The sequence below is a fragment of the Schistocerca cancellata genome, chromosome 1, assembly GCF_023864275.1.
Source record: "Schistocerca cancellata isolate TAMUIC-IGC-003103 chromosome 1, iqSchCanc2.1, whole genome shotgun sequence".
NCBI lineage: Eukaryota > Metazoa > Arthropoda > Insecta > Orthoptera > Acrididae > Schistocerca > Schistocerca cancellata.
Window position 1 is genome coordinate 182,614,532 of NC_064626.1, and position 27,579 is coordinate 182,642,110.

The 27,579-nt window shown below is 40.6% G+C and overlaps 1 protein-coding gene across 1 annotated transcript; it reads right to left on the reverse strand.

Annotated features, from left to right (window-relative positions):
• Window positions 1–12,204: 12,204 nt before the first annotated feature.
• LOC126162092 (uncharacterized) lies at window positions 12,205–15,123 on the reverse strand. Its single transcript, XM_049918406.1, has 3 exons — window positions 14,897–15,123; window positions 14,630–14,741; window positions 12,205–14,522 (listed from the first exon to the last, which is right to left on the reverse strand). Exons 1-3 carry the CDS (start codon window positions 15,047–15,049, stop codon window positions 12,205–12,207), a joined length of 2,583 nt encoding a protein of 860 aa, XP_049774363.1. The 5' UTR covers window positions 15,050–15,123.
• Between the last annotated feature and the right edge of the window lie 12,456 nt (window positions 15,124–27,579).

Below are 27,579 nucleotides of genomic sequence, written 5' to 3' on the forward strand. Positions count from 1 at the left end.
TAATGGGAGACTTTCACTGTCACAGTTGAGTGTGGAGCTACCAAGACACAAATAAGGACGAAGAATTACTGGAAAGCTGAACAGAACAACACAAGCTGAATCTCATCCATGATCAGAAACAGCCTGAGACATTCAGTAGTGCAAGATGGAAGAGAGGGTATAACCCAGACCTCAAATTTGTTTCCAAAACCTTGCCTGGGTCATTCAATAAATTTTTTCTCAACCCTATCCCAAAGACCCAACACAGACCAATCATGCTAAAGTTTAGACCAGTAATAAGACACAAAAAATACCCGTTAAAATACGTTTTAACTTCGAAAGGGCTAACTGGAAAAAATTTGCGGACACCTTATATACGGAAATCTTAAATTTACCATCAAACATTGAAAACTACAGAAAGTTCGTCCAAGTTATTAAAAGATCAGCAAGACTCAGCAAATCCTGAGGCTGCAGAACACTCTACATTCCTGGAGTTTCCAACGGCATGAAACAAATATTTAACGAACACCTGGAGCAGTGTAGCCAGAACCGTTTCAGTGAAGAAATCATAAAACTTGGGGATCAGCTGATTGAAACTAGAAGCAAAGACCGAGAAGAGTCCTGGAAACATACGTTGGAGAGTCTTGACATGAAGCATAGTAGCAGAAGAGCTTGGAACCTCATAAAACGATTCTCTAGTGACCCTGCAGACCCCAAGGATCAGGTTTCCGTGACAGCTAATCAGATCGCACTTCAGCTCCTTTTGAGTGGTAAACCAACCAGGAACAGCAAGATTGACACCTCATATAAGAGGCCAAAAGTGACTGAAATACCACCTGAGCGATATTTCACTTCAACAGAATTGGAAGCTGCTATCAGTTTCTTGAAACCCAAGAAGGCCGCGGGTCCCGATGACGTCATTAATGAATTTATACAGAACATGGGGCCCATAGCTAAGGAATGGCTCTTACAACTCAACAATTTCTGCTGGTCTAACAAGACGGAGCTAAGCTATGGCTGAAGGCCAAGGTAGTAGCTATCCCAAAGGCAGGTAAATCAAGAGATGATGATCGTCCAGTATCGTTGCATTGTTGCCCTTTCAAACAATATGAACGTCTTATCTTGAATAAAATGGGACAACGACTAGAAAGCCAAATCATTCCACAACAAGTAGGATTCAGACCCGATAAGTCTTGCACTGGCCAGGTCCTTTGCTTATCACAATACACAGATGACGGTTTTGAGAAGGGAGAAAAAACTAGTGTGGTAATTTGTCGACTTATCAGCAGCATACGACACGATAAACCGCAAAACCCCCTGGAAAAATTTTTCGAAATGACGGGAAACTACCATCTTACTGAAGTTGTGAAGCCACTGATCTCCAACAGAATATGCTATGTGGAATTTCAAGAGCAAAGAAGTCGCTGGAGGAAGCAGAGGAATGGGCTCCCACAAGGTAGTGTTTTGTCCCCTCTACTTTTCAATCTGTATACAAATTACATATCAGTTGGAACAACGACAAGAAGTTTTATCTATGCTGATGATGTAGTCATTGCCTGCCAATCCAGATCAGTTAAACAGATTGAGAGACATCCCCTATACCCACATCAGCCAGCGGTAGCAAGACTTAAATCTAGGAAACATTTCATTAAAGTAGAACGTCCACTAAATGAAAGTCAGCCTACAACCAGAAAATCAATGTGGAAATAGAAATTGGATAAAGGCAGCCTGAAAAGTTGGAACATTAAAGAAAAACTTCCTGCTGGATCACAATTTGAATGGAGAGTCTGGAAGAGCCTAAATAGACTTAGGTGTCAAATGGGAAGAGCAAAGGATAACCTGTTCAAGTGAGGATACACCTAAGAAGAGCCCTGCCAATGTGGAGGAAAACAAAGGATGACACACCTGCTGATCTGTGCATCCTTGCTGGCGCCATGCACATTCAAAGACCTGTGGTTGGCCAACGACGCTGCAATTAAGTGTGCCGAACACTGGAGAGAGATATGAGCCTTGCTGTAGACAATAATAACGACATAAGATATGTGAAGTTCGTGAATGTATATATGAATGTATAACTATTATTTAGTTGTATTCGTAACCTAGTATATATAGCCTATTAATGAATTACAGATGTAGTTCAGACAGGATTAAATAAATAAATAAACTGCTGCATTAGAGCTGTGACGAGACGTTGCCATGGAGACATTTACAAAAACGCGTTATAGACTCCTGAAGCCGCTGCGCCGAGCGTACAGAACTGTCCAGGATCATCTCACATTGAGTCTATTACGTAATTTCAAAAGTGTTTTCACGAATGCATGGAAATGAAATTTCTCGGTATTAAAGCAGTTCATTCTTTGTTTTCGCTTCCAATAGAAAATTGGCAAAATGAATACCCGGGCAATGTCGGGTTTGTCAGCTAGTATACAATATAAGAAAAGAGGTCATCTAAGTATTCTCCAACAGAACAAGGGTACATCCACATCTGAATCTACATCAACATTACACAATCTATTGTGTAGTGCATTGTGGGTGGTATTTCCCATTGTACTATTTACTAGGTTTCCTTCTAGTTCAGTTCACGTGTGAAGCGTGGGCAGAATGATCGCTTAAACGCTTCTATCCGCTCTGTAACTAATATCATTATATCTTCGCGTCCACAACGGGAGCGATATGTAACGAACAGTAGCATATTCCTAGGTTCATCTCTTACCATAAGTTTATGAAAATTTGTAAGTAGGCTTTCACTGGCTAATTTGCGTTTATTTTCGAGCGTCTGCCGGTGCAATTTTTCTAGCAACTCCTTGACATCTTTCCATGGCCAAAAAAATCTGTGACATATATTAAAATGATGAAATAAATTCTGACTCGGCTGCAACTAGGCTCTGAGGCACTGAAATAATTTCAATGGTGAAATTTTATGCCGGATTGGGACTCGAATCCGTATTTCCCTCATCCATGTAATGTATTCTTCTCCACTGCTATTATCGCCGCATCTTCCTCGCTCAAGACAGATGCGCTATTTGCTCCTTACTCTACAAAACTTTTAGAGCTTTTCTGTATAGGTTCTTCATTCTTCCTGACTTTGAAGGAACCACCACTTTGACTATAAAAAAAGATATCTGTACCACTTCAGGCGTTGACCCTTAACTACATTTACATCTACGTGACTTGCTCTGTTATTCTCAATAAAGTGCCTGGCAGAGGGTTCAGTGAACCACCGTCAAGCTGTCTCTTTACCGTTCCACTCTCGAACGGCGCGCGGGAAAAACGAGCATTTAAATTTTTCTGTGCGAGCCCTGATTTCTCTTATTTTATCGTGATGGTCATTTCTCCCTATGTAGGTGGATGCCAACAGAATGTTTTCGCAATCGGAGGAGAAAACTGGTGATTGAAATTTCATGAAAAGATTCCGTCGCAACGAAAAGCACCTTCGTTTTAGTGATTGCCATTCCAGTTGACGTATCATGTCTATGGCACTACTCCGCTATTTCGCGATAGTACAAAACGAGCCGCCCTTCCTTGTACTTTTTCCATGCCATCCGTCAGTCCCACCTGATTCGGATCCCACACCGCACAGCAATACTCCACAATAGGGCGGCCAAGCGTGGTGTGGACCTGTTGACCCTTCTAAGTGTTCTGCCAATGAATGGCAGTATTTGGTTTGCTCTGCCCACTACATTATCTATGTGATCGTTCCAGGTTGGGTTTTTGTAATTGTAATCTCTAAGTATTTAGTTGAATTTACAGCCTTCAGATTTGTGTGACTTATCGCGTAACCGAAATTTAGTGGATTTCTTTTAGTGGTCATGTGAATAACTCCACACTTTTCTTTATTCAGGGTCAACTGCCGTTTTTCGCTCCATACAGATATCTTATCTAAATCATTTTGCGATTCATTTTGGTCATCTGATGACTTTAAAAGACGGTAAATGACAGCATCATCTGCAAACAATCTAAGACGGCTACTAAGATTGTCTCCTATGTCGTTAATATATATCAGGAACAATGGAGGGCCTATAAAACTTACTTGGGGAACGCCGGATATTACTTCTGTTTTACTCGATGACTTTCCGTCTATTACCACGAACTGTGGCCTTTCTAACAGGAAATCACGAATCCAGTCGCACAACTGAGGCGATACTCCGTTGGAACGGTGTTGAAAGTCTTCTGGAAATCTAAAAATATAGAATCAATTTGACATACCCTTCATGAGTATAAAGATCTAGTTGTGTTTCACAAGAACGATATTTTCTGAAACCGTGCTGACTATGTGTTAATAAATCGTTTTCTTCGAGGTACTTCATAATGTTCGAATACAGTATATGTTCCAAAACCCTACTGCAAATCGACGTTAGTTATCTAGGCCTGTAATTCAGCGGATTACTTCTACTTCCCTTTTTGGGTATTGGTGTGACTGGAGCAATATTCCAGTCTTCAGGTACGGATCTTTCTGTGAGCGAGCGGTTGTATATAATTGCTAAATATGGAGCTATTTTATCAGCATACTCTGAGAGGAACCTGACTGGTATACAATCTGGACCGAAGGCCTTGGCTTTATTAAGTGATTTAAGCTGCTTTGCGTCGCCGAGGATATCTACTTCTATATTTCTCATCTTGGCAGTTGTTCTTGATTGGAATTCAGGAATATTTACTTCCTCCTCTATGGTGAAGGTGTTTCGGAGAACCGTGTTTAATAACTCTGCTTTAGTGGCACTGTCATCAGTGACCTCACCGTTGTTATCGCGCAGTGAAGGTATTGATAGCGTCTTGCCACTGGTGTGCTTTATGTATGACCAGAATGTCTTTGAGTTTTCTGCCAGATTTCTAAACAGAGTTTCGTTATGGATATTATTAAAAGCATCTCGCATTGAAGTTCGCACTATATTTCGAACTTCTGTAAAACTTTGCAAGTCTTGGGGATTTTGCGTTCTTTTAAATTTGGCATGCTTTTTTCGCTGCTTCTGCAACAGCGATCTGACCCGTTTTGTGGACCATGGGGGATCAGGAACATCACTTATTAATTTATGTGGTATGTATCTCTCAATTGCTGTCGATACTATCTCTTTGAAATAATTCCACAACTTTTCTGCCCTCACATGATCAGATCGGAAGGAGTGAACACTGTCTCTTAAAACGGCGTTAAGCGCATTTTTATCAGCTTTTTTAGATAGATATACTTTGCGTTTCTTTTTGATGGTTGTAGGTGTTACGGCATTCAGCCTAGCAGCAGCTGCCTTGTGATCGCTAATCCCTATATTCGCCACAATACTCACTATTTGTCCATGATTATTTGTTGGTAAGAGTTCAAGTAAGCTTTCACAACTATTTACGCTTCGAGTGGGCTCATGAACTAATTGTTCAAAATAATTTTCTGAGAAATCATTCAGTACAATTTCGAATGACGTTTTATGCCTGAAACGTATAATTTTCCAGCATAACGAGGGTAGATTGAAGTCACCACCGACTATAGCTGTGTGAGTGGGGTACCTACTTGAAATGAGATTCCAGTTTTCAAGATGGCGAACAGTTGGATCGCCGAAATATCGAGTCAAGTTGATTTTAGGATCCGACAGCAAACCCGAAAAGACTTTCAAGACTTTCTTTGAACTGTTCGGCAACTTCTGAATCGGGCGGTCGGTAAAACCACCCAATTAATAGTTTAGTTCGATTGTCAAGTATTACCTCTGCCCATCCTATTTCGCAAGAACGATCTACTTCAATTTCACTACAAAGCAAACTACTTCTGACAGCAATAAATACTCCATGACCAACTGTATTTAATCTATCCTTTCTGAACACTGTTTTATCGTTTGAAAAAATTTCGGCTGAACTTACTTCCGGCTTTAGCCAGCTTTCTGTACCTATAACTATTTGAGCTTCAGTGCTTTCTTTTATTGCTTGGAGATCCGGTTCTTTCCCAACACAGCTAAGACAATTTGCAACTACAATAGCGACCGTTTCAACAACTAACTTACTGTGTTTTACCTGCCCCATTTTAGTCGGACGCCCTTTCTGTGGTTCCCTGAGACTCACTAACCTAAAAAAAAAAAAAAAAAAAACAGTCCTTTCCACACAGCCCCCGCTACCCGTGTACCGCTTCCTGTGTGCAGTGGACTCTTGACCTATTAAGCGGAACCCGGAAACCCACCACCCGATGGCGCATGTCAAGGAATCTGCAGCTTACACGGTCACAGAACCGCCTGAGCCTCTGATTCAGACCCTCCACTTGGCGCTGCACCAAAAGACCACAGTCGGTTCTATCGACAATGCTGCAGATGGTGAGCTCCGCCTTAATCTCGCAAGCAAGACTGGCAGTCTTCACCATTTCCGCTAGCCGCCAGAAACCAGAGAGACGCCTATCCCATAGTTTTGGCTAAATCTCCTTTCGGAGGAAAGGTTTTTTTATGTTTTTTTCTTCTATTAGTTTTTTTCTCCTCTGCTATCCGGACGCGACTCCGACCCAAATTCCCATCTTGTCTACTGACGTAGCGCCCCCTGTCAAAGCTGCAGGATCATGAATAGTGTCTATTCTTTCGAATATGTCCGAAAGAACTGACACCACACATATTTAAACGTGTGACGGTTCGTGTTGCCCTAGGCTGTATATGTTCGATATCCATCGCTAGCCCTGTTTGGTACAGGTATTATTTGAGCAATATTCTAGGCTGGATGACATGTCTTTTAAGCAATTTCGTTTGTAAACTGATTGAATTCTCATAGTATGCTACCAATTAAGCTGCTGCTATGTTTCTCAATGTCACTAACACTAACATACATTTGTCTGCAAAACTTAAGGCCGAAAGTAACTTTCGCATAATGTGTTACTGCGATGTAACATGCTCGATGATCCTTGCATCATGGACAAGAAGAACTGCTACAGCGAAGTGCAGAAGGCAACTGAATGAAATATGGAATGAGACGAACAGAAATGATACTTTCATTCAAACACAATGATTAACCTAAAGCCACCGCAATTCATAGTTGTTGTTGTGGTTTTCAGTCCAGAGACTGGTTTGATGCAGCTCTGCATGCTACTCTATCCTGTGCAAGCTTCTTCATCTCCAAGTAATTACTGCACCATACATCCTTCTGAATCTGCTTCGTGTATTCATCTCTTGGTCTCCCTCTACGATTTTTACCCTCCACGCTGCCCTCCAGTACTAAATTGGTGATCCCTTGATGCCTCAGAACATGTCCTACCAACCGATCCCTTCTTCTAGTCAAGTTGTGCCACAAATTCCTCTTCTCCCCAGTTCTATGCAGTACCTCCTCATTAATTAGGTGATCTACCCATCTAATCTTCAGCATTCTTATGTAGCACCACATTTCGAAAGCTTCTATTCTCGTCTTGTCTAAATCGTTTATCGTCTACACTCCATACAAATACTTTCAGGTAAGACTTCTTGACACTTAAATCTATACTCGATGATAACAAATTTCTCTTCTTCAGAAACGCTTTTCTTGCCATGGTCAGTCTACATATTACATACTATCCACTTCGACCATCATCAGTTATTTTGCTCCCTAAATAGCAAAACTCTTTTACTGCTTTAAGTGTCTCATTCCCTCAGCATCAGTTTATTTAATTAGACTACATTCCATTATCCTCGTTTTGCTTTTGTTGATGTTCACCTTATATCCTCCTTTCAAGACACTGCCCATTCCATTCAACTGCTCTTCCAGGTCCTTTGCTGTGTCTGATAGAATTACAATGCCATCGGCAAACCTCAATGTTTTTATTCCTTCTCCAAGGATTTTAATTCCTACTCCAATTTTTTCTTTTGTTTCCTTTACTGCTTGCTCAAGATATAGATTGAATAACATCGGGGATAGGCTACCACCCTGTCTCACTCCCTTCCCAACCACGGCTTCTCTTTCGCGCCCCTCCACTCTTATAACTGCCATCTGGTGTATGTAAAAATTGTAAATAGCCTTTCGCTCCCTGTATTTTAGTCCTGCCACCTTCAATATTTGAAAGAGAGTATTCCAGACAACATTGTCAAAAGCTTTCTCTAAGTCTACATATGCTAGAAACGTAGGTTTGCCTTTCCTTAAGCTATCTTCTAAGATAAGGAATAGGGTCAGTATTGCCTCACATGATCCAATCATTTCTACGGAATCCAAACTGATCTTCCCAAAGATCGGCTTCTACCAGTTTTGACATTCGTCTGTAAAGAATTAGTGTCAGTATTTTGCAGCCGTGACTTATTAAACCGATAGTTCTATAATTTTCACACCTGCTTTCTTTGGGATTGGAATTATTATATTCTTCTAAAAGTCTGAGGGTATGCCGTCCGTCTCATACATCTTGCTCACCAGATGGTAGAGTTTTGTCAGGACTGGCTCTCTCAAGGTTATCAGTAGTTCTAATGGAATTTTGTCTATTCACGGAGCCTTGTTTCGATTTAGGTCTTTATGCAGTATCATATCTCCCATTTCATCTTCACCTACGTCATCTTCCATATCCATAATTATCTCCTGAAAATCACAAAAGGCCCGATTTGATTTTTAATGGTGGCTATGATCACCACAGACGGCAGTGCATGCTCTGCAACGGGCTCCCAGGCTGCCCACAAGGCTGGTAAGCACTTCTTGGGGTACGGCGTTCCATTCCTTCACCAATACAGATGACACCTGATGGATGGTCGTTGGTGCATGTGGACATGGTACAATGCGTCTCCCTAACGCATCCCATACTTGCCGTATGGGATTTAAGTAACACTTTTCATTCTGCATTTCTCTATTTGTAGCTCTACGTGGAGAATTTGAAAAGACTCTGCAACACTAAAAACTACTTACGTGTTTGGGGTAAATCCTTTTTATTTTTCGACATGCACTTCGGTCGATGCTGTTCTAATTTGTTGATCCTTTCCGAATAATAGGAATTGTCCAAGTCTGCAAAATAGCTTTTAGTTGCTGCAATCGCCTCCTCGTTTGAATAAAATCTTTGTCCCTCCAGCCATTTCTTCAAATTGGGGAACAAATTGTAGTCCATGGGAGCCAAGTCTGGAGAATAAGGGGGATGTGAAACTAGTTGAAATCCTATTGCCATTAATTTTTTTGCGACCACAACTGCTGAGGTGTGTGCTAGTGCATTGTCGTGATGGAAAAAGACACTTTTGCAGCCCAATCGCGGGCGTTTTTCTTGCAGCTCGGTTTTCAAACGGTCTAGTAGCGATAAATAATATTCACCTGTAATAGTTTTACCCTTTTCCAGATAGTCGATGAGGATTACCTCTTGTGAATCCCAAAAGACAGTCGCCAGAACCTTTCCGGCCAAAGGAATGGTCTTCGCCTTTTTTGGTGCAGATTCTCCCTTGGTAACCCATTGTTTAGATTTTTGTTTGGTCTCTGGAGTATAGTAATGTATCCATCTTTCATCCGCAGTGACGAAACGACGCTTAAAGTCCTGTGGATTCTTCCTGGACAGCTGCAAACCATCCCTGCAACACTTCACACGATTCCGTTTATGGTCAAGCGTGAGCAATCGCGGAACCCATATTGCAGATTGCCTTCTTATTTCCAAATGTTTTTGCAAAATATTGTGTACCCATTCATTCGAGATGCCCACAGCACTAGCAATCTTGCACACCTTAACTTTTCTGTCATCCATCACCATATCATGGATTTTATCAATGATTTCTGGAGTCGTAAACTCCACAGGGCGTCCAGAACGTTCAGCTTCACTTGCGCCCATGTGGCCACTCCGAAAATTTTGAAACCACTTATAAACTGTTCTAGCCGAAGGTGTAGAGTCACCGTAATGTTTATCAAGCTTCTCTTTAGTCTCCTGAGGCGTTTTGCCTTTCATAAAATAATGTTTAATCACCACACGAAATTCTTTTTCGTCCATTTTTTTGACAATCGCTCGACTTCCTTGATTCACACCAATGCCAAACACAAAGAAATAGACCAATACGGCTGAAACTTGGGTTGCGTTCTTTCCAAAGATGCTATTAACTAAACATGGCCGCGATACGCCAACGCCACCTAGGAACAAGGCCTCACAACGCGACTCGTGACGTCACGACTAGGGGTCCGAAATACCGAGCGGCTTGTTAGGCTCTACGCCACGTATATGAAAACATTAAACAGTTTCCTGGTAAACTACTCACTGCTTTATACACAAATCTGTAAACAAACGCTAATCATTCTCACAGGAGAATTACATTGTTCAAATTTCGTAAACTATAGCTCCAAAGGTGAAAATACTTTTTAATTTCCGTCACTCGCGTTTTGAAAATGCGAATTTCTAATTCCATAACTCTGACAGCACTATTTTCACCGTGTATGTCACCTTGCATAATTTAATTTAAAATGAGGTACCGCAATTGGAAAGACTGACAATCTATCGAAGCAGGTACTCTGGGACTTGTATCTATGTCAAATTCTAGTTTCGTATGACAGATACCTCATTTGGCAGTCATCTACAGTTTTATACTTAAGAAAACATTACCGTACAGAAACTTGTGTAAACTTCACTGAACCTTCTACATACTACTTAGTTTAAGAGATTTGCCAGTAGAAGACTAGGTAGTGTTAAGTTATTAGGTATTATAAATTGACATGGGAATCACACATTAGAATCATTACAAACTCTGACAAAATTGCCCACTGTAAGCCATTGTTTATCAGCTTGAAAATATTAATTGTTATAAATTTGCACATTTTCACTGTTCTACTGTATACAAAGACTAACTTAACAGAATACCAGCTTAGGCAGGATTTACACTCTCATGGAACTGAGGTTTATCTGAAGAATGGGACACCACCCATCGGCTTCATGTAACGACATATCTTAAGAACCTATTATTACTTTTTACTGTACAAACTGATCCATTTATATTCACCCATCCACATACTGATCCCCATCTTTTAATTAAAATACTTGTCATTTGATACACTGATCATTGGCAATGGGTATTACCGCATTGTAAAAATTTAAAATGTCATCTATAGTGCCATTTGTGAAAGCAGATGAGTGGTATCCCAATCTTCAGTAATGCCAGAACTAGAAATAGTGTGCATCTTCACATACCTTACTGCAGATTATCTAAATCATAGAACAGCAATGTAGTGAGTATGAAGCTGTTCAACAAACTGCCTCTAGAATGGGTAGAAGCTTTATTTGATTTATTCAAGCACAAGTAGTACAGTTGGTTATCAGTAAATCCTCCCTACTCACTTGAATGTATGAGTGTAAATATCACAGTGATAACTGCTCGGTGAGTGTACCATAATTTCCTTAATGATTTCAATTTAAGATGTACTACACAAATCGTTTTAGCTTGAATATTTTACTTTATGGAAAATCTGTTGTAACATTGTTTTTTAATTTGTGTAAAGTAATTTTTGTATACATGCTGTATACTTTTTAAACATTTGTAATTTGACTGTCTATTGCTGCAATAGCTAAATGACAATTAAATTCTTTTACTATTCACTATTTAATGTTGTCCCAGAGGAAAAAAAGCACTGCTATTCCAAATTCCAAAAACATTATCAATTTCTCTCAAATGAAGAATGGCTTAAGTTATGTATTGTCCTCCCCCCTCCCCGAAATATTGGTTGTATTGACAGACTGGACCTGTTCTGCAGATTAATATTTACTTATGATGGCAGACTAGCATGCTAATACTAGCAATGAATTGTTCTCCTTGTGAGAATAATTAATTTACTGATTGGACAAAAATATATACAAAAACTTGTCAACCACAGAGCAGGAGCAGCATTAATTATATATTTACTGATGAACAGAAAAGACTATTCCCCTAATTCTATGAGATTGGGGTTTCACAGAGAATTTGTGGTAACAAATTAATCTGTAGCAAAGCCTCATGTTTACGGCTGCACCATTTCGAAGAGAGCAGAAGGGGTCCAATACATAACATTTACCAACAAGATGTATGGGATACTGTGCATGAAATAAAAACAGAAAATAGAAATAAACATTTATTTCACATCATCTTCCCAAGCCCCAAACAGTATAATTTAACATTTTTTCAATCTTTTGTACACAGTTACATTTTTAACAGTAGTTACATCATTTCTCCTCTTGATGTAATTGTTTAGCAAAATATTTGCACAGCAAAACAGTATGCAATTCATGACTGAATCAATTGAGTGTTTATTTTTACAGTGAAACCCATAAAAAAGATTGCTGGGAATGTTGTGGGATGCTACCTTCACAAGTACATTTCTCTGATTTGCCTGTTCTAAAAATTAAATTTCCTGGTCTTTCAGAATTTTCTGTATAGTTAAATAGACATATGTCACACACACAACTACATCATCTGCAGGATATGTCAACCCTCCTCTGTCTTTTACCATAATCAAATCATCACCACCCTGCTTCATTTCATCTGTAGTAAGGAATACCTTACAATATTCACAATGTTTTTTTTTAATAGCTTGGTGTGAGCAGTAACCTGCTATGTAATGCAACAGTGGCCAAGTATTCTCATCTATTCCATCAACATTTTCATCTACTGCTACATTTAAAAATTCTGGTATTGATGTTTCTTTTAATCCCTGAATTTGAGTATGAGTAGAAAAAATATCAGTGGTCTTAATAACAACATCCCCAACTACTTTCGACCGAAGCACAAGGGAAAACATAGACTGTGCCCTTAGTTTTTGTTCAGTTTCAAAAACTTGTCTTAGAGAAACATGATAATTTCCCCCACATAGCTGGCGGTATTTGCCGAACCTGTCTTCTAAACTGTCTGTCTGTACTTTTCCTAACAGCAAATATGATCTGTTTTTCTCAGAAAGCCAGTAGTCACTGAAGTCTATCAAAGCAGCAGTTGTGTGTTTCAAAGCGCTATGTGTCTCTCGAGTAAGTTTTCTTTCATCACTACACTCTTCCCAAGAACATAACCATGAGATGAAGCACTGTAAGAATTCTTGTATGTGATGGGATTTACTAGTCACAGGTTCTTGGAAAATATTTCTTAACCTCTGTCCCTTGAGTAATGTTTTTACATTTACAATATCCCACCAACGATTTATTATTTTTATGAATGTTGCAGTACTTTCCCAGTTGCTAATTGCTTTCTTTGAACCAAATGTGTCCAAAGCAACAACTGTCGTATCACTGAAAATACGCAACACTAACTTGACATTTTGGCGCTCAATTGAGTTAGGAAACAGAGACTTCAAAGTTAAGGAACTGCCATATTGCAATAGTTCATCTTTTTCTATCAAGTGCAATTCTTTCAGTGCTCCAACAGAAGACAAACCTCCCTTCAAACTGTCACTGAAGTCAGGAAAACACAAGATCTGCTCCTTTTGGTTAAACCAGTTATTGCGGATACACTTCAAAATATGGACAGTGTCCACAAAATAATACAATGGGCGATTTGGAGAAGACTGTACAGGGTGATCATACTTTATTTTCACATCTGGAGGAGTAGAAAACTTAGACATTGCTTTCTTATTAATTGCATTATTGTCTGCTACTATACCAACCACCTCAAATCCAACTGCTTCTAATTTAACAATGACTGCTTTAATGTAAGAGAACAGAACATCACCCTGAATAGTATGAACTGGCAGAATAGATACCACATCCTTGTAAGGTGATTCCATGCTCTGAACCATAAAAACATAGGCGCTGGTTGCACACAAAAATTTTTCAGTGTTAAAGGCACATCCTACAACATTTCCAGCTTTGTAATCAAGCTGAGACTTCAGATGAATTTCATCCATCAACAGGAGCACAGTTTTATCATCTGAGGATAAAGTACCTACTTTATTTGTGATGTAGCTCATAAACTGATGACCCTGTTGCTCAATGACAGGATTTGTTGAGAGTTTACTACAAAGCCTTGAAAGGGTGTTAGGACTAGGCATAGAAAAACTGTCAGTGTTCCTCAAAAATTTGTAAGCATGTGGGCTTATAGAATGTACTAATGACCACATTATCATAGAGTTAGTATCATACCTAAATTGAGTTGAACTTCTGCACTTCAAAAATGAAATCTGTTCCTTCAAAAATGTAATTTTAGTTTCGTTTCCTGGCAACTTTTCTAATAAATTTTGCAATAACTGGTCAATTAAAGACAAAATGTTATCTACAGGAGCCTCAGAACTATTATACAGAAGATAAATGTTCTTAAGAACATCACTTACCACCTGTATGTTGTTTACTTTCATGGGAAATTTCATGTTTCCAATACATTTCACTTCAATATCATTATTGAAGACACTGAGTAATAAACCACTGCTTATAACTACGTGGCAAAAAATTCTTGGGTAAGGATTATGCTTTAGTAACACTAGTCTCACACTGTCAGATTTGTTTATCACTACCCAGTCACTGTGCTTTTCACATTCACTCAACTTTGTTTTCATTTGTTCTAAACTATCGAACGATATCGCATCAATCATTTTCGCATGTGTGTCCACACTTTCTTGGATAGCAATTTGAAGAGCACGATTTTCTAAACGCCCCCTACGAATTTCTGGGTCCTCTCGTACTGCAGTTTGATGACTCGACAAGTAAGATGGGCATCCAGGCAACTTCGATGGGATAGCATCTGAAAAAATTAATAACGAAGTATGAAACCGATCTCACAGCATATAAGTGAAATAAAGATAGTTCTTATGCCACTGTACTTTACTAAGAGCGTGTTTCGTAACTCACCTTTTCTCAAGCGTCGACGATCCAACGGCGCTGTCAAGAGTATACCAGTTTTCGGGTCATACATACTGGTACTGCTTAAAATGTCGTCCTTGTTGAAATGCAGTTCACATATCTAAAAACAAGCATACAGTTCTCTTTAAAACATATAACGAAAATTAACGAGGTATGAGATTATAAATATGTTCTTCTGTTTACTGTATTTTGTTCAGCTGTACTACATTTCAAGTAACTACGACACACTAACCAAACAAATACACTGATACTTACAACAGAGTGCTTACTCGGTGTCCAGTCTTGTCTGTGAACAGCCGATAACCATTTTCGTCTTAAATTCTCGTCAGATGGAAAATAAAATACACTGACTTTAGGTCCATTATCGTAATTGCCCCTGCAATTCGGCATACAACACCTTCGGGGCATCGTAACTGAGTATAGATCAAATAACCACTCACGAACAGCACAAAGTACAACATGGAAACGCTACGAATCACGTGTGTCGGTAGTCGGTTCCTAGCTTCTCAGACCCCTACCCGTGACGTCACAGGTTCCTTAGACTCACGATGTGAGGCCTTGTTCCTAGGTGGCGTTGGATACACACCGGTGGTGCCATCTCTCAGACTCTGCAAGGACTTTTCAAACGCCCCTCGTATGTTTCGTTTTACATCTTTTATGTAATACTCTCGGGTTTTTTAGAAGCTTCTTAATAATGACATGACGTGCTTAGTTCTACTAGGCACATAAACGGATACAAGAATATACGGTAGGGATCACGAGGCGAATGCGCAGTAACAAGACGCAACCTGACGTCAGATTGCAGCCCACACTTACTGTAACTTATTGTGTTGTAATTTCGTTTACGACTGAAATCAAGGTTGTTAACGGCAGCGTCAAATTTTGTTAAAGTTTTTCAAAAGAAAAGTTATGGTTTTCTGTGGGATCGACGGTTGTACCAACCACAGCATACAGCTAACACTCCCACCCTCCTCAGATTTAGTGGTGAAATGGCCCAGTCCGTCAAAAACTGAACCAATTCAAGCATGGAAACAGGAAGAAGGTGTACTGAATTATCTAAAAGGAAGTAAAATAAAAACACTGAACGGTCTTGAGGTTAAGATGTGCAACATCGAGCGAGTGTTCGGCATCACGACCTCGTGGTTATGTGGTCACAGTGTTGGACTACAAAGTGGGAGATCCATGTCCAAATCTCTCTCATGCCTCTTTTTTTCCACAAAATTATGAATTTTCCGTCTGGTCATTGGCGTGTGTGTTCTCCTTATGTAGTCTGGCAATTGTCATACCGTACATTGCTATAGAATATGAGTCATGTGGTAAGAATATACTACAGTCGCTAATAAATGTGATAAATAATGAAGTGAGAGGCCGCATAGACCTCTCACGGAAATGAAAATAACAAATAAATGCTTGTGAAATGTGCTACAACAAAGGAATTCAAGAGTCAAAACTTCCAAAACGGAACGCGAGAGCACATAAAAATGTGGTACTTGTGTAGAACAAATTGCAGGTACGTACTTCTCGGGGTCCCTTCCTTTCACTTCGCTGTTGCAAATTGACGTTGCAGCATTACAAAGAAAAAATTTAAATACAGCGAACCGCCACGTCAATAACCGGACGGACGGTTTACAATTTAGTGAAAAGAATCCGTATTACGATGGTGACTCGAACACGGATCTGCCATGTCGTGACCACATAGCCACAACGCCACGATGCCTGATGTTCGCTCGATGTTGCACATCTTAGCCTTGAACCGTTCACTGTTTCAAATTTCCTCCTTTTTCGACAGTTCAGTACATCTTCCTCCTTTTTTCGTGCTTGATCTGTGTTCAGTTTTTAACGAACTATCCACTGGAACACTTACTACCAAATCTGAAGGGTGGGATAGGGAGTTTCCCTTTTGAGAGAGCTGGGCGTTAAGTTTCATGTATTTTCTAAAAACAATGAGAAGAAACGCAAATGTTAAATGCTTGTAAACGTGCGTATTCGTTTTCGGTAGAAAATGCTCGTATGTGCTCAGTACGTTTTACCGATTTGGATTATGAAAGGGATTTTAAAAGTGAACTGTTGAATATTCCTCCGAAACGCAAGTTGAAAATGTGGTGTCACCGCCAGGCACCACACTTGCTAGGTGGTAGCCTTTAAATCGGCCGCGGTCCGTTAGTATCAGTGATTGCAGACCGAGCGCCGCCACACGGCAGGGCTAGAGAGACTTACTAGCACTCGCCCCAGTTGTACAGCCGACTTTGCTAGCGATGGTTCACTGACAAACTACGCTCTCATTTGCCGAGACGATAGTTAGCATAGCCTTCAGCTACGTCATTTGCTACGACCTAGCAAGGCGCCATTATCAGTTACTATTGATGCTATAAAACATGTACCGTCAAGAGCGATGTTCACCAATTATGGATTAAAGTTAAGTATTCCAGAAGCTACGTACGTTTTTTAGTAGTCTCATTCCGTGTCCTGTTCCAGACCTCACGCCAGCCTGCGTGAGCTTAAACGCGTGCCTTTTGGCTTCCTCCTAGTGGATTGGCTGTCTTGCCAGTCCACAATAGAAAACAGATGCAGTTCCAACTCTAATCTGCCTCTGGTGCTTATTTAAGCTTATCAATGGCCCTAATTATGAGAAAAATATACGAAGCTACCATAAAAAAGCATAACATAATTTACATGTAAGTATATTACCAACTGACGAAGAAATTACTACTAGACAAAACATTAACAATGAATATAAACACTGCATGCGACAATGCACGCTTGCATCAACAGTTAAAATTATGGAAGTAGAAATAAAGGACCTTCGGCTAAAGAATGCAGGTTGACAGGATTTCGGGAAGTGCAGAGTTACATGAAACTAACACATGTTCAAAAAGTGATTCAGATCTCTTTTTCTGACTGTTAACAATAAGTCGACATGAAAGGGTGGTGTACCAAGTGGCCATCTGAAGATACAGCGAAGACGGCGACTTAACGTTGCCTATCTTATAAATCGCTATTTTTTGTCAGAGACGTGTTGAAATAGCCTATTCCTAGTGAAGTCGCTATTAAAAAGAAGACTCAAGCAATTTAGCGTTTCACCAAGTTTTATTGTTTAAGCTTTAGTGTTTTGAACACTCAAAATCATTAACGGAATTAGTGAAAAAAAACGTTCAAATGGCTCTAAGCACTATGAGACTTAACATCTGAGGTCATCAGTCCCGTAGACTTAGCACTACTTAAACCCAACTAACCTAAGGACATCACACACATCCATGCCCGAGGCAGGATTCGAACCTGCGACCGTAGCAGCCGCATGGTTCCGAACTGAAGCGCCTAGAACCGCTCGGCCTCCGCCGCCGGCGAAATTAGAGAAAGACGCAGTGCGGAGACTGTAATGTCACAATTTAATATGAACAATTTTATTACTGAAATGACTGCTTGACACTGTGCGACACTGTGCGATGTATGCAGGAATCAAAGACGCTGTAATCTTGCAGAGACATGCGAACTATTGTTCGTAGTAGTAATTATTGTTCCTCTGACTATTATTCCCGTGAAGATTATCTCGAAACTACTACAGCTCTTTTACTGTATCAGAAGAAATAAAAGAGCTCATCCCAACTGATTAATGAGTGAGACACGAAACTAATTATTCTTGTACAATCGTATTCACATAAATGTCTACAGTGACGTGCATTGGGAGAGACGCTGGAGACGTGGCGAACGAAGCTGCAGTCACACGGCGATTCTTTATAGACTCAAGAATTCGCAATTAAATACAGTTATTAACCCTGAAAGAATGGTTCGGTGTGGGGCGGCGGAGGGGTGAAGTGGACTGCGGTAGTCGCCGTGGGGTTGTGGACCACTGCGGCTGCGGCGGAGACGGAGCATCTCCGTCGTTTCTAGGCCCCCCGTTAACATACAATACAATAGAATACAAATACCGTTATTGCCACTTTACCACGACCTCGTTCTCAACATAATACGCAAACAGTAGGTTTAGTTAAGAGTACATCACATGAAAGCCAACAGTACAAACCAAAATCTCGTCCCTACAGTATTCCAACACAACATAAAACACCCCAACAAATAAAATAACAAGGCCTTACACTAGCATTTTACCGACCATAGAAAAAAAAATAGTATAACTAATATAAAGCTTAACACCAACAGCAATAACAATAACAAGGATACACTAAAACCTGGGAATCTTGATTACATTCATAGCTCCATATGAGTTACACATGTGTGCGCCATGTGCCTATAAGATGCAATACAGTGCGACTTGGAGAGAGGGTTCACTGTTACGTCACAGCTCACAGCCCGCCCGCACATGATCTCTACCGTGGGTACATATCTAGCCATTGCTTGATTAAGTATTCTTTTATACTTGAGCCTCAGTTCGTATACATACTCTTGTTCTGAGCAGGTTTCAAATTCCGCATCGAGATATGGCACTACAACAGAAGTAGAACGTAATTTCTGAAAACAGACAACAGCAAACGGCAGACATATGTCATAGGAATCTGGTACAGCATGAAGTGTAATAAATGGTATCTGCCATTGGAACTTTCACAATACTGTGACAACATGCAGTCCGATCTGATGGTGCGCAGGTAATTAGGGATAACACTCACTTCTTCACTGTCAGCCAGTCGACCATACATTATCGTTTTATTCAATTCAGCTGCCGAGGCGCGCGCCTGTCGGGGAGCATTCAATGGAGTCCAAACGAGCGGCATCGACACTGCATTGTCAGCGGCAGTAATTAGCGCAGGTGGTAGGTAGCCAGGCACCCGCGAGGCTGGGCAAAAAACTCAGGGGATCCAGCACCACAGCCGACACGATCAAAGCTGCTCCTGTCGCTCGAAAAAAGGCCTTCTCCTCTGTACTGTCGATACCAATGGCTGTCAGTGGTACTGACGTTAGTGTCCAGACACTCATGGACAACGCAGGAAGTGAAACTGATACAAGCAAAGCAAAGGCAAAAATGCTGAGATCATTTCCAAATATTCTTTTACAGTGCAAAATCCATAAGCAATGACCCAGTTTAAACGTCGCTCTACTGCAAACATGAGTCACAAATAGTGTCAGTTGCATTGAAGAACAGATGAACTCGGTAAAAATTTAGTAAAACTCCAGAACTCTGATGTATATTTTCATTTTTATTTTTGCAGATATTTTTGCCAGGAGCCGATGGAATCTCCATAAGATTCCACGTAGAATGTGTGGTTGGGTGATCCCCTTTTCTACCCATAACATACTGCGGAAGTTACAAAAAGAAAAAAGAACCATGAAAAACTTTGCCCAGTTGTCCTTAGAAAGTACAGATTACACACCCCTACAAGAAGTATAGCAGACGTGATGCTTAAAACTACCGTTCACTATTTTGACATCCATCTGGTGCAGAATCTTACAACATGTTCTGAACTGAAAGTAACGTGAAAAGTAACTCTAGTTTTTCTCACATGACATCCAAAAGCCATGAACCATGCTAATCAGGCGGATACAATAATTCTGAACTTCGTAAAAGCATTTGACTCAATCCCACACACGCATTTAATAGAAAAGCAAGATACTGTCCGATATAAAATGGAATTTGTACGAACTGAGGATTTCTTGGTAGTGTTGCGCCACGACTTCCCTATAGGCGATGGCATTCCTCTGCGTCAACAGCTACATTAGCAGGCGCTGAGGAGTACGAGCGCGTATTTAATGGGCAATGACACTCATTCAGTAGACTGATGAAGCGGAAAATTACAGCCAGCACCTCTGAAAGCCGATGTTGCGACATGTTACAGGTCCAGCAGAACTAATGACGGAACTGACCAGACAGGAAACCAGGGACAAATGGAGTCATCGTTTTCCAGTGGCAACGCTCAGTCGCTCCAGGGTACTATGGTTTCTGGGTTGAGAGTGCAGTAGTAGGAGGAACACTAGCCAGCTGGTACAGATATTTATTTATTTGCTATTTTATTTTAGTCTGCTATCTATACAAAAGAACAGACTAAATGTTGCACATGAATTGGCATGAATATAGCACATAATTTCAAATATGTTAGTAATAACTAAGCATTATATTGAAACTTCCTGGCAGATTAAAACTGTGTGCGAAGTTTGGAAGGTAGGAGACGAGGTACTGGCGGAATTGGAGCTATGAGGACGGGTCGTGAGTCGTGCTTGGGTAGCTCAGTTGGTAGAGTACTTGCCCGCGAAAAGCAAAGGTCCAGAGTTCGAGTCTCTGTCCGGCACACAGTCTGCCGACCGGTTTGACCGAGTGGTTCTAGGAGCTTCAGTCCGGAACCGTGATGCTGATACGGCCTCAGGTTCGAATCCTGCCTTGGGCATGGATGTGTGTGATGTCCAGAGGTTAGTTAGGTTTAAGTAGTTCTAAGTTCTAGGGGACTGATGACCTCAGATGTTAAGTCCCATAGTGCTGCGAGCCATTTTGGCACACAGTTTTATTCTGCCAGGAAGTTTCATATCAGCGCACACTCCGTTGTAGAGTGAAAATTTCATTCTGGAAACATTACATTGTTTAAGGGGGAGGGGGAATCTGCATAGAATGTCTACGTAAAATAAATAATAGTAAGTACTAAAAAAAAAAGTTTACATGTTACCATTTGGCCAATTGCTGCATAGATATCTATTCATCTTGAATCCAGCAGACACAAGATACTCGTCTACTACTCTATCCAGCATTGGTAATGTGGTGTCACCGCCAGACACCACACTTGCTAGGTGGTAGCCTTTAAATCGGCCGCGGTCCGTTAGTATACGTCGGACACGCGTGTCGCCACTATCAGTGATTGCAGACCGAGCGCCGCCACACGGCAGGTCTAGAGACACTTCCTAGCACTCGCCCCAGTTGTACTGCCGACTGTGCTAGCGATGGTTCACTGACAAATTACGCTCTCATTTGCCGAGACGATAGTTAGCATAGCCTTCAGCTACGTCATTTACTACGACCTAGCAAGGCGCCGTTACCAGTTACAATTGATGCTGTAAAACATGTACCGTCAAGAGCGATGTTCACCAATTATGGATTAAAGTTAAGTATTCCAGAAGATACGTACATTTTTTGCTAGTCTCAATTCCTTGTCCTGTTCCAGACCTCACGCCAGCCTGCGTGAGCTTAAACGCGTGCCTTTCGGCTTCCTCATAGTGGGTTGGCTGTCTTGCCAAACCACAACAGGTAAATCATAATTTTTGGACTTTATTGGACTGCACTACTACACAGTACTATACTTCACAGCACTACACTACACTACACTACTGTACTTGCTATCAGAAGCAAGCTGGGTTTCTTATTTGCCTAGATGGTTGGCTCCTGTGCACTGAGGTGCAACTCAGGATTCACAGGGCCTACACTGCTGTGCACCCCAAGCTGTAGAGATTGGAAGATGGCTGTCAGGGTCCCAGAAATCCTTCCTAGTCCTCCTCGAGGTTCTTCTCCTCATTGCTTACAGAAGTTTGTTGAGGTGTATGTTCTTCCGTGGCGCGTCTCGTTATCATTATCTTCTTGGTTGTCTCTCAGCCATGTAGGCTTGCATTTCATAAGATGATGTCTTAGCTGTCGGCGAGTTCAACTTATGCCACAGTTCCTCATTCCTTATTATATTATAGACTGTTGCATTTCCAAATGTATTCCTGACCTAGTCTGTAACATCTTGTCTAATGGCACATCCCTAGACGATGTTATCCGGGGTGCCGATTGCTCTAAATTCACAGGTGTCTCTCATGCGCTGCCATATTTCTGGTAAGTAGCTGGGGTACGGACCATTTCCCGACAGGCAGTGTATAGCTCCCTTGGTCAGAAGGAATTATGACATTCTTGTTTTTACTTTTATGTTAGGAAGGGACTAGCAGGTTCTCCTCCCTTTTTCTGCCCTGTTCCAGATTTCTTGCTATTGCCTCAGTTTGCTTATTCGATACTTTTCTTGTGTGCAATATCTACTTCACCTTGTCACATTCGCGCGTTTTAGCCAATATTGTGCACCTCTATTACTAACTGCAAACCTGACATATGGAATAATCGGGACTACTGCCGGATGTTTGTGTCGCTCCGGCACAATATTTCGTCCACGTAACTCGTTGCCTTCTTCAGGTGCTACCTGAGAAATATTGTGCCAGAGCGACACAAACATCCGGCAGTAGTCCCGATTATTCCATATGTCAAGATCTCGCCGGGAAAGCCTGAAGACTTACAACTGCAAACCTACTACCACCACCAGCCGTTGTCACTCTATACGCACCTGTCACGTGCAGAGTACTCTCCTCTACGTACGCCGTAGAGCCTGTACTGGCGTTACCTTTCTGACTCCATGAGCCCAAACGCTCGACCCGTAGCGCACGACAGCGAGTAAGGTTACGTTGTGGTACGTTCTTACTGCACTCAGTGGCAGCTGAAAACTTCTTTAGCCAATTGTTACTATTTTATTTAAGATATTAAGCCTCTCTGGAGACGATTCCTACGCGTGTATGAAAATTCTGCTTTACGTTGATGTTAATTCCAAGATACCTGTGTACTTCTTTTCAGGGGCTGGTCATTTATTCTGACTGTGGGATTTCTCATTCTTTATAACGTCTCTTTGAGTAATATATAAACTGTTTTGTGCCCAGCTGTCGTTAGTTTGTTTTCTATATCCCAGTTGCTTAGTCTTTCAAGACCTACCCTACTGTTTTCCTCTAAGCTAACCCTTGTGTCAGCAGGAATTATAATTAGCAGATCGCCTACGTAGGCGATGCATCCTCTAGTGTTAGTTATACCCCTGAAGCTGGTTCATTAATGATTTTCCACTTTTACATAACATAGGTTTAATGATACTGCTATATTTTATAAGATCTGTCCGAGCTCGTGGTCTGTTTAGTAGAAGTCATGCTTGATCTGCGTCGACTGAAACCTATCGGTGAGCAGGTAGCTCGCATCAGACTCAGACGAGAAATAAAATTTTTTGACACAATGGTACCAAGATAAAATTCGTGAGCCTAACAAATGAGACCACGATGCAGCTCTTACGGAAAGCAATAATAATGAGGACAGAGGAGGATCACCTAGCCATCGAAAGGTAAAGAGTGGCCCAAACTAACCCGGGTTTACTGTAAGCATGAGTTCAATTAAGAACAAAACATGGTTTGATACTAGAGTAACATTAACTCTAGATAATCCGAAATAAATAAAATTATCACATAAAATCGTTAATAGACATAATCAGATGCGGCCGTAAATCGACGCAGTATCCAGACGTAGATAAAGGGAGGATCGGATTACTGACACTTTTTATCTGGAAATCCTGGGTAGAGTTACGTACTCCTTCTTGAGGGAGATAGTCACACAGTGTCAAGAATGACATGTTCATTTTAAATTGTATGATAGCATAGGCTCAGTTTTACGTTTCTGGAGAGTTGTAACTGAAAAAGAAACTTTAAAGACAGCAAAACATGCATTAAGTATTCAGAACTTTGACGTCCGGTGCGTTTACTGTAGCATATTTTTGGAAATTCATTCCACAATGCTGCCTCCGCTGAGACTGTGAAACCAACAAATTCGCCCGTTTACATGCCAGTCGTGGTAAGACACGTTCCAGAATTAAGAATATCAATTAGAGATGGAAATCTTTTGTATTTTGATGGTGAAGAAATGAATGTTAAGTTGCAATTAAAGAAACGGAATAGCCGTCTTATGCAGGCAACACGTTGTGTCTCAAAACAAAAAAACTAGTATAAAGAAGAGTAATGTGAAGAATACTAAGAAATTGCAAAATGTGTTGACTCGTCACAGTCAACAAATATGTCATCACTAGGATACACAGTGCTATAAATACTAATATCACTCTCGGCAAGCTCTCATTCGATATTCTGCTGTGTGAAAAGGAAGAAGAAGAAGCAAAATAAGAAAAAGATAGAATGTGTGAGAAAAAATTCTCTTCGATGCTTGTATTCTCGCTTCGAATATCTTTTGGTCCACCAGTTTCCACTGCAACAGTTCCGTGTCGACTGTGATACAAAATGAAAACATTTATTTAATACTATGCGAGAGACGTCTGTTTGTTGAAGGAAGACTTGTCGGTGGATGAGGACAGCAGAAAGTTATTGACATTTACTTCAATAAAAGTTGATACTTTAGCTATTTTCTGAAATTTAGTGCGTGTGCTATCCGGCAGTTGCAACGCTTACGAAAGGATACGCATCTTTTACGCCAAATGATGCAGTCGCATTGCAAAGTGCTGGTTGGGGAACGATGAATGAACTGAAGGAACTGGTTGCTGGTGACGGACGCGTCGGTTTCTGTACCACGCTCAGTGTGGTATTTGGGTTTGCAGAGGAATACAGGAAGATTACTTTAAACAGTTGACGTGAAACTGCCCTGCTTTGCATCAGACAAGACACTAAATGTATTACCTCAGATTACGCAGATACCAAGATGAAAACTGCGATTGAAGAAATGTACTGGCTTACTTCAGAAATGTGTGTGTTCAAGAAAGAGCAAACAGCAATATAAAATATCTTAAGAATTGATCTAAGCCTGAGTCTAGCACTCAGTCTTTGGGATTTAACTGTATGCATTTCACTAGAAAATAGGACATCGACGTGGCAAGTTAAATTCGGTACAGTGCGCGAAACAGCAAGTAATGTAATTGGAGGTTTTCAGACAAACGGGAATTAGATTTTCAGTGATTGTAGCATATTCGATTCCATAGACATAACAGAGTTGAATGCATACCTGAATTCATCTAAAGATCATAAAGGGAAATCTACAGCTAGTTTTAGTACAAGGAATACTTTGTAAGCATATGAAATGTACTGCGTCTTTCACTGTACTTGTATCCAGTGGATTACGGAAATATCTGCTCAAGAGCTGCACAGAGATCCAAAACTGCCCTTTATATATCGACTATTTACGTCAAGATGAAGAAACACTTAAGTAGTCTGTCACTGATACGAAAAATTAAAATGCAAACAAAAACACCTATTTCTAAAAGCTCACTGTCTAGTTATTCAAGATATTTTTAAGGGCGTGGCGACTTCATTCGTACCCAGATATAGAAAATTTAATGCTGTCCACATGAAAAGAGTCTCGCGCTTCGTCAATTGGAAGTGATATTGGGATCATGTGATAGGCAGTACAGCCATGTTGAATCTTTACAGTATGTAACACCAGTTGTGTAGCTATAAGGATTCAGGCACAGTTGGATTACATTTTTAACCTGACATGCCCACCTGCCCCACCCACCAACCGTGGCCACTTGCCACGCCCCCTTATGGATGATACCTTCATAATAATCATCATGTGATACGTGTACTATTAACAGTCAATTTCCTTTTCCTTCATCTTAATCGATGGATCCTACAATTGTGTACTTCTTGATTTAAATATTTATAATAATTAAATAATTTAAATAAATAAAGTAAATTTAAAAATCTGAGATGGTGGATCTGATCCAGTTATGCTTTGTTTCCCATGCCCCCTTTTACCTCTCCAATTAAAATGTGGCGTCCCAATCATAATGTAGTTTCAATAAACAAATGAAATGAATTCAATAAAACAACTAGCCCAGTTGTAATTTGTATGCCTCTCCTCCACCCCCTCCTATCCAGCCAATCACAGAATGGTATTAATATGATGTGTACAAATTTTGTCCATTATAATTATCCGGGCTGTTATGCCGTGGTCGGTTGATGAATGCTGTGGTGATTCCCAACGTGTCAGATATACAGAAAAAAACATGCTGAGATCAGAGATATTTCACTCCGAATTGCGTGCACACGCACACACACACACACACACACACACACACACACACACACAAACACACACACACACACACACGCATATATGCACTCACATACACATAAATGGCATAATGTACGACCTCTCTCTCCTCCCCTCCAATCAGAGCCTACTATTTAACCATCATTAAAATGAAAGAGCAAATTACAAAGTAGTCTCGTCTGGGCTGTACTCAGAATTCCCCAAAACCGAATTATTGATCAAAAATATGTCACGCACTTAAAAAGTATCTGAAAACAGTAGAGTTAAATGATGAAAATATTGTTGGTTAGTGAGACAGGACGATTGTATTATTGTAGAACTGTATTATTTAATGCAACTTTGTTTTATTACTAATCTATAGGTTGTATTTTGTTGCATATAAACTGAAACGGAACTTGTTGCACCATTCCATATTTTTCTCATTAAATTTCCGGTACAAGAGAATTAATAGCGAGAGGGTTTTTCCCTGCAGAAATAAATCGGTAACAAGCAGGAGAGAATGGATCAAACTGCGCTTGTTTATTAATTTACTGATTTCATTTAGTGTGTGCCACGTTTCCCTGCATCCTTTCTCTTGTGCAACCTGAGCTGTATGAGTGAGAAATTTTGTGAAATAGCAGAAAGCTTTAGTCAGAGGTCATCGCATGAGTAGAGTGGTTCTGTGGTAGGGTAGTACTAACCCCCAAGCGCGAACAAGTTTGACAAAGACCAAGTGTGCAAGTCAGGTCAGGGAGATCGCGAAGCCACGAGTATAGGCTCTGTCAGGTTGGCGAACCACCCCCTCCACCCCTGCTTTTGAACGTGCAACAGTTAGGCGATGTGACCCACAGGATACTGGTTCCTGGGTAGCGGCGCTGTGCAAACGTTGAAGACTCTGCTCTCGATTTTGTCGTTATATTATCAAAGGTATTATAATGTTTCAGATCTGTTCGTTACTAAGGTCCAGATTTAAAATCAAGTATGAGATCACCGCGAAATCCCCACAAGGGAGTTTATTTTCGTAATTTGATTAAATTTAAGTACGAACTTTTTGCGTTTGTGCCATGATCATGCATGCAGTGTGGGCCTTAAGCTCACGGTCGTATTATTGCTCTGAGTGTAACAGAAGTTAATTCATTTAATGTGTTATAATGTGGTGTTTCTTTCACAGTAATATTTTGGGGGATTTTTTTGATTTCTGATA

Excerpts from the sequence above, each read along its gene's own strand:
- LOC126162092 (XM_049918406.1), bottom strand. The coding sequence starts at position 15,049 with ATGCCCCGAAGGTGTTGTATGCCGAATTGCAGGGGCAATTACGATAAT. Across the intron at positions 14,742-14,896 it reads CACCGAGTAAGCACTCTGTT|ATATGTGAACTGCATTTCAA; the intron begins GTAAGTATCAGT and ends GCTTGTTTTTAG. Across the intron at positions 14,523-14,629 it reads TCGTCGACGCTTGAGAAAAG|ATGCTATCCCATCGAAGTTG; the intron begins GTGAGTTACGAA and ends TAATTTTTTCAG.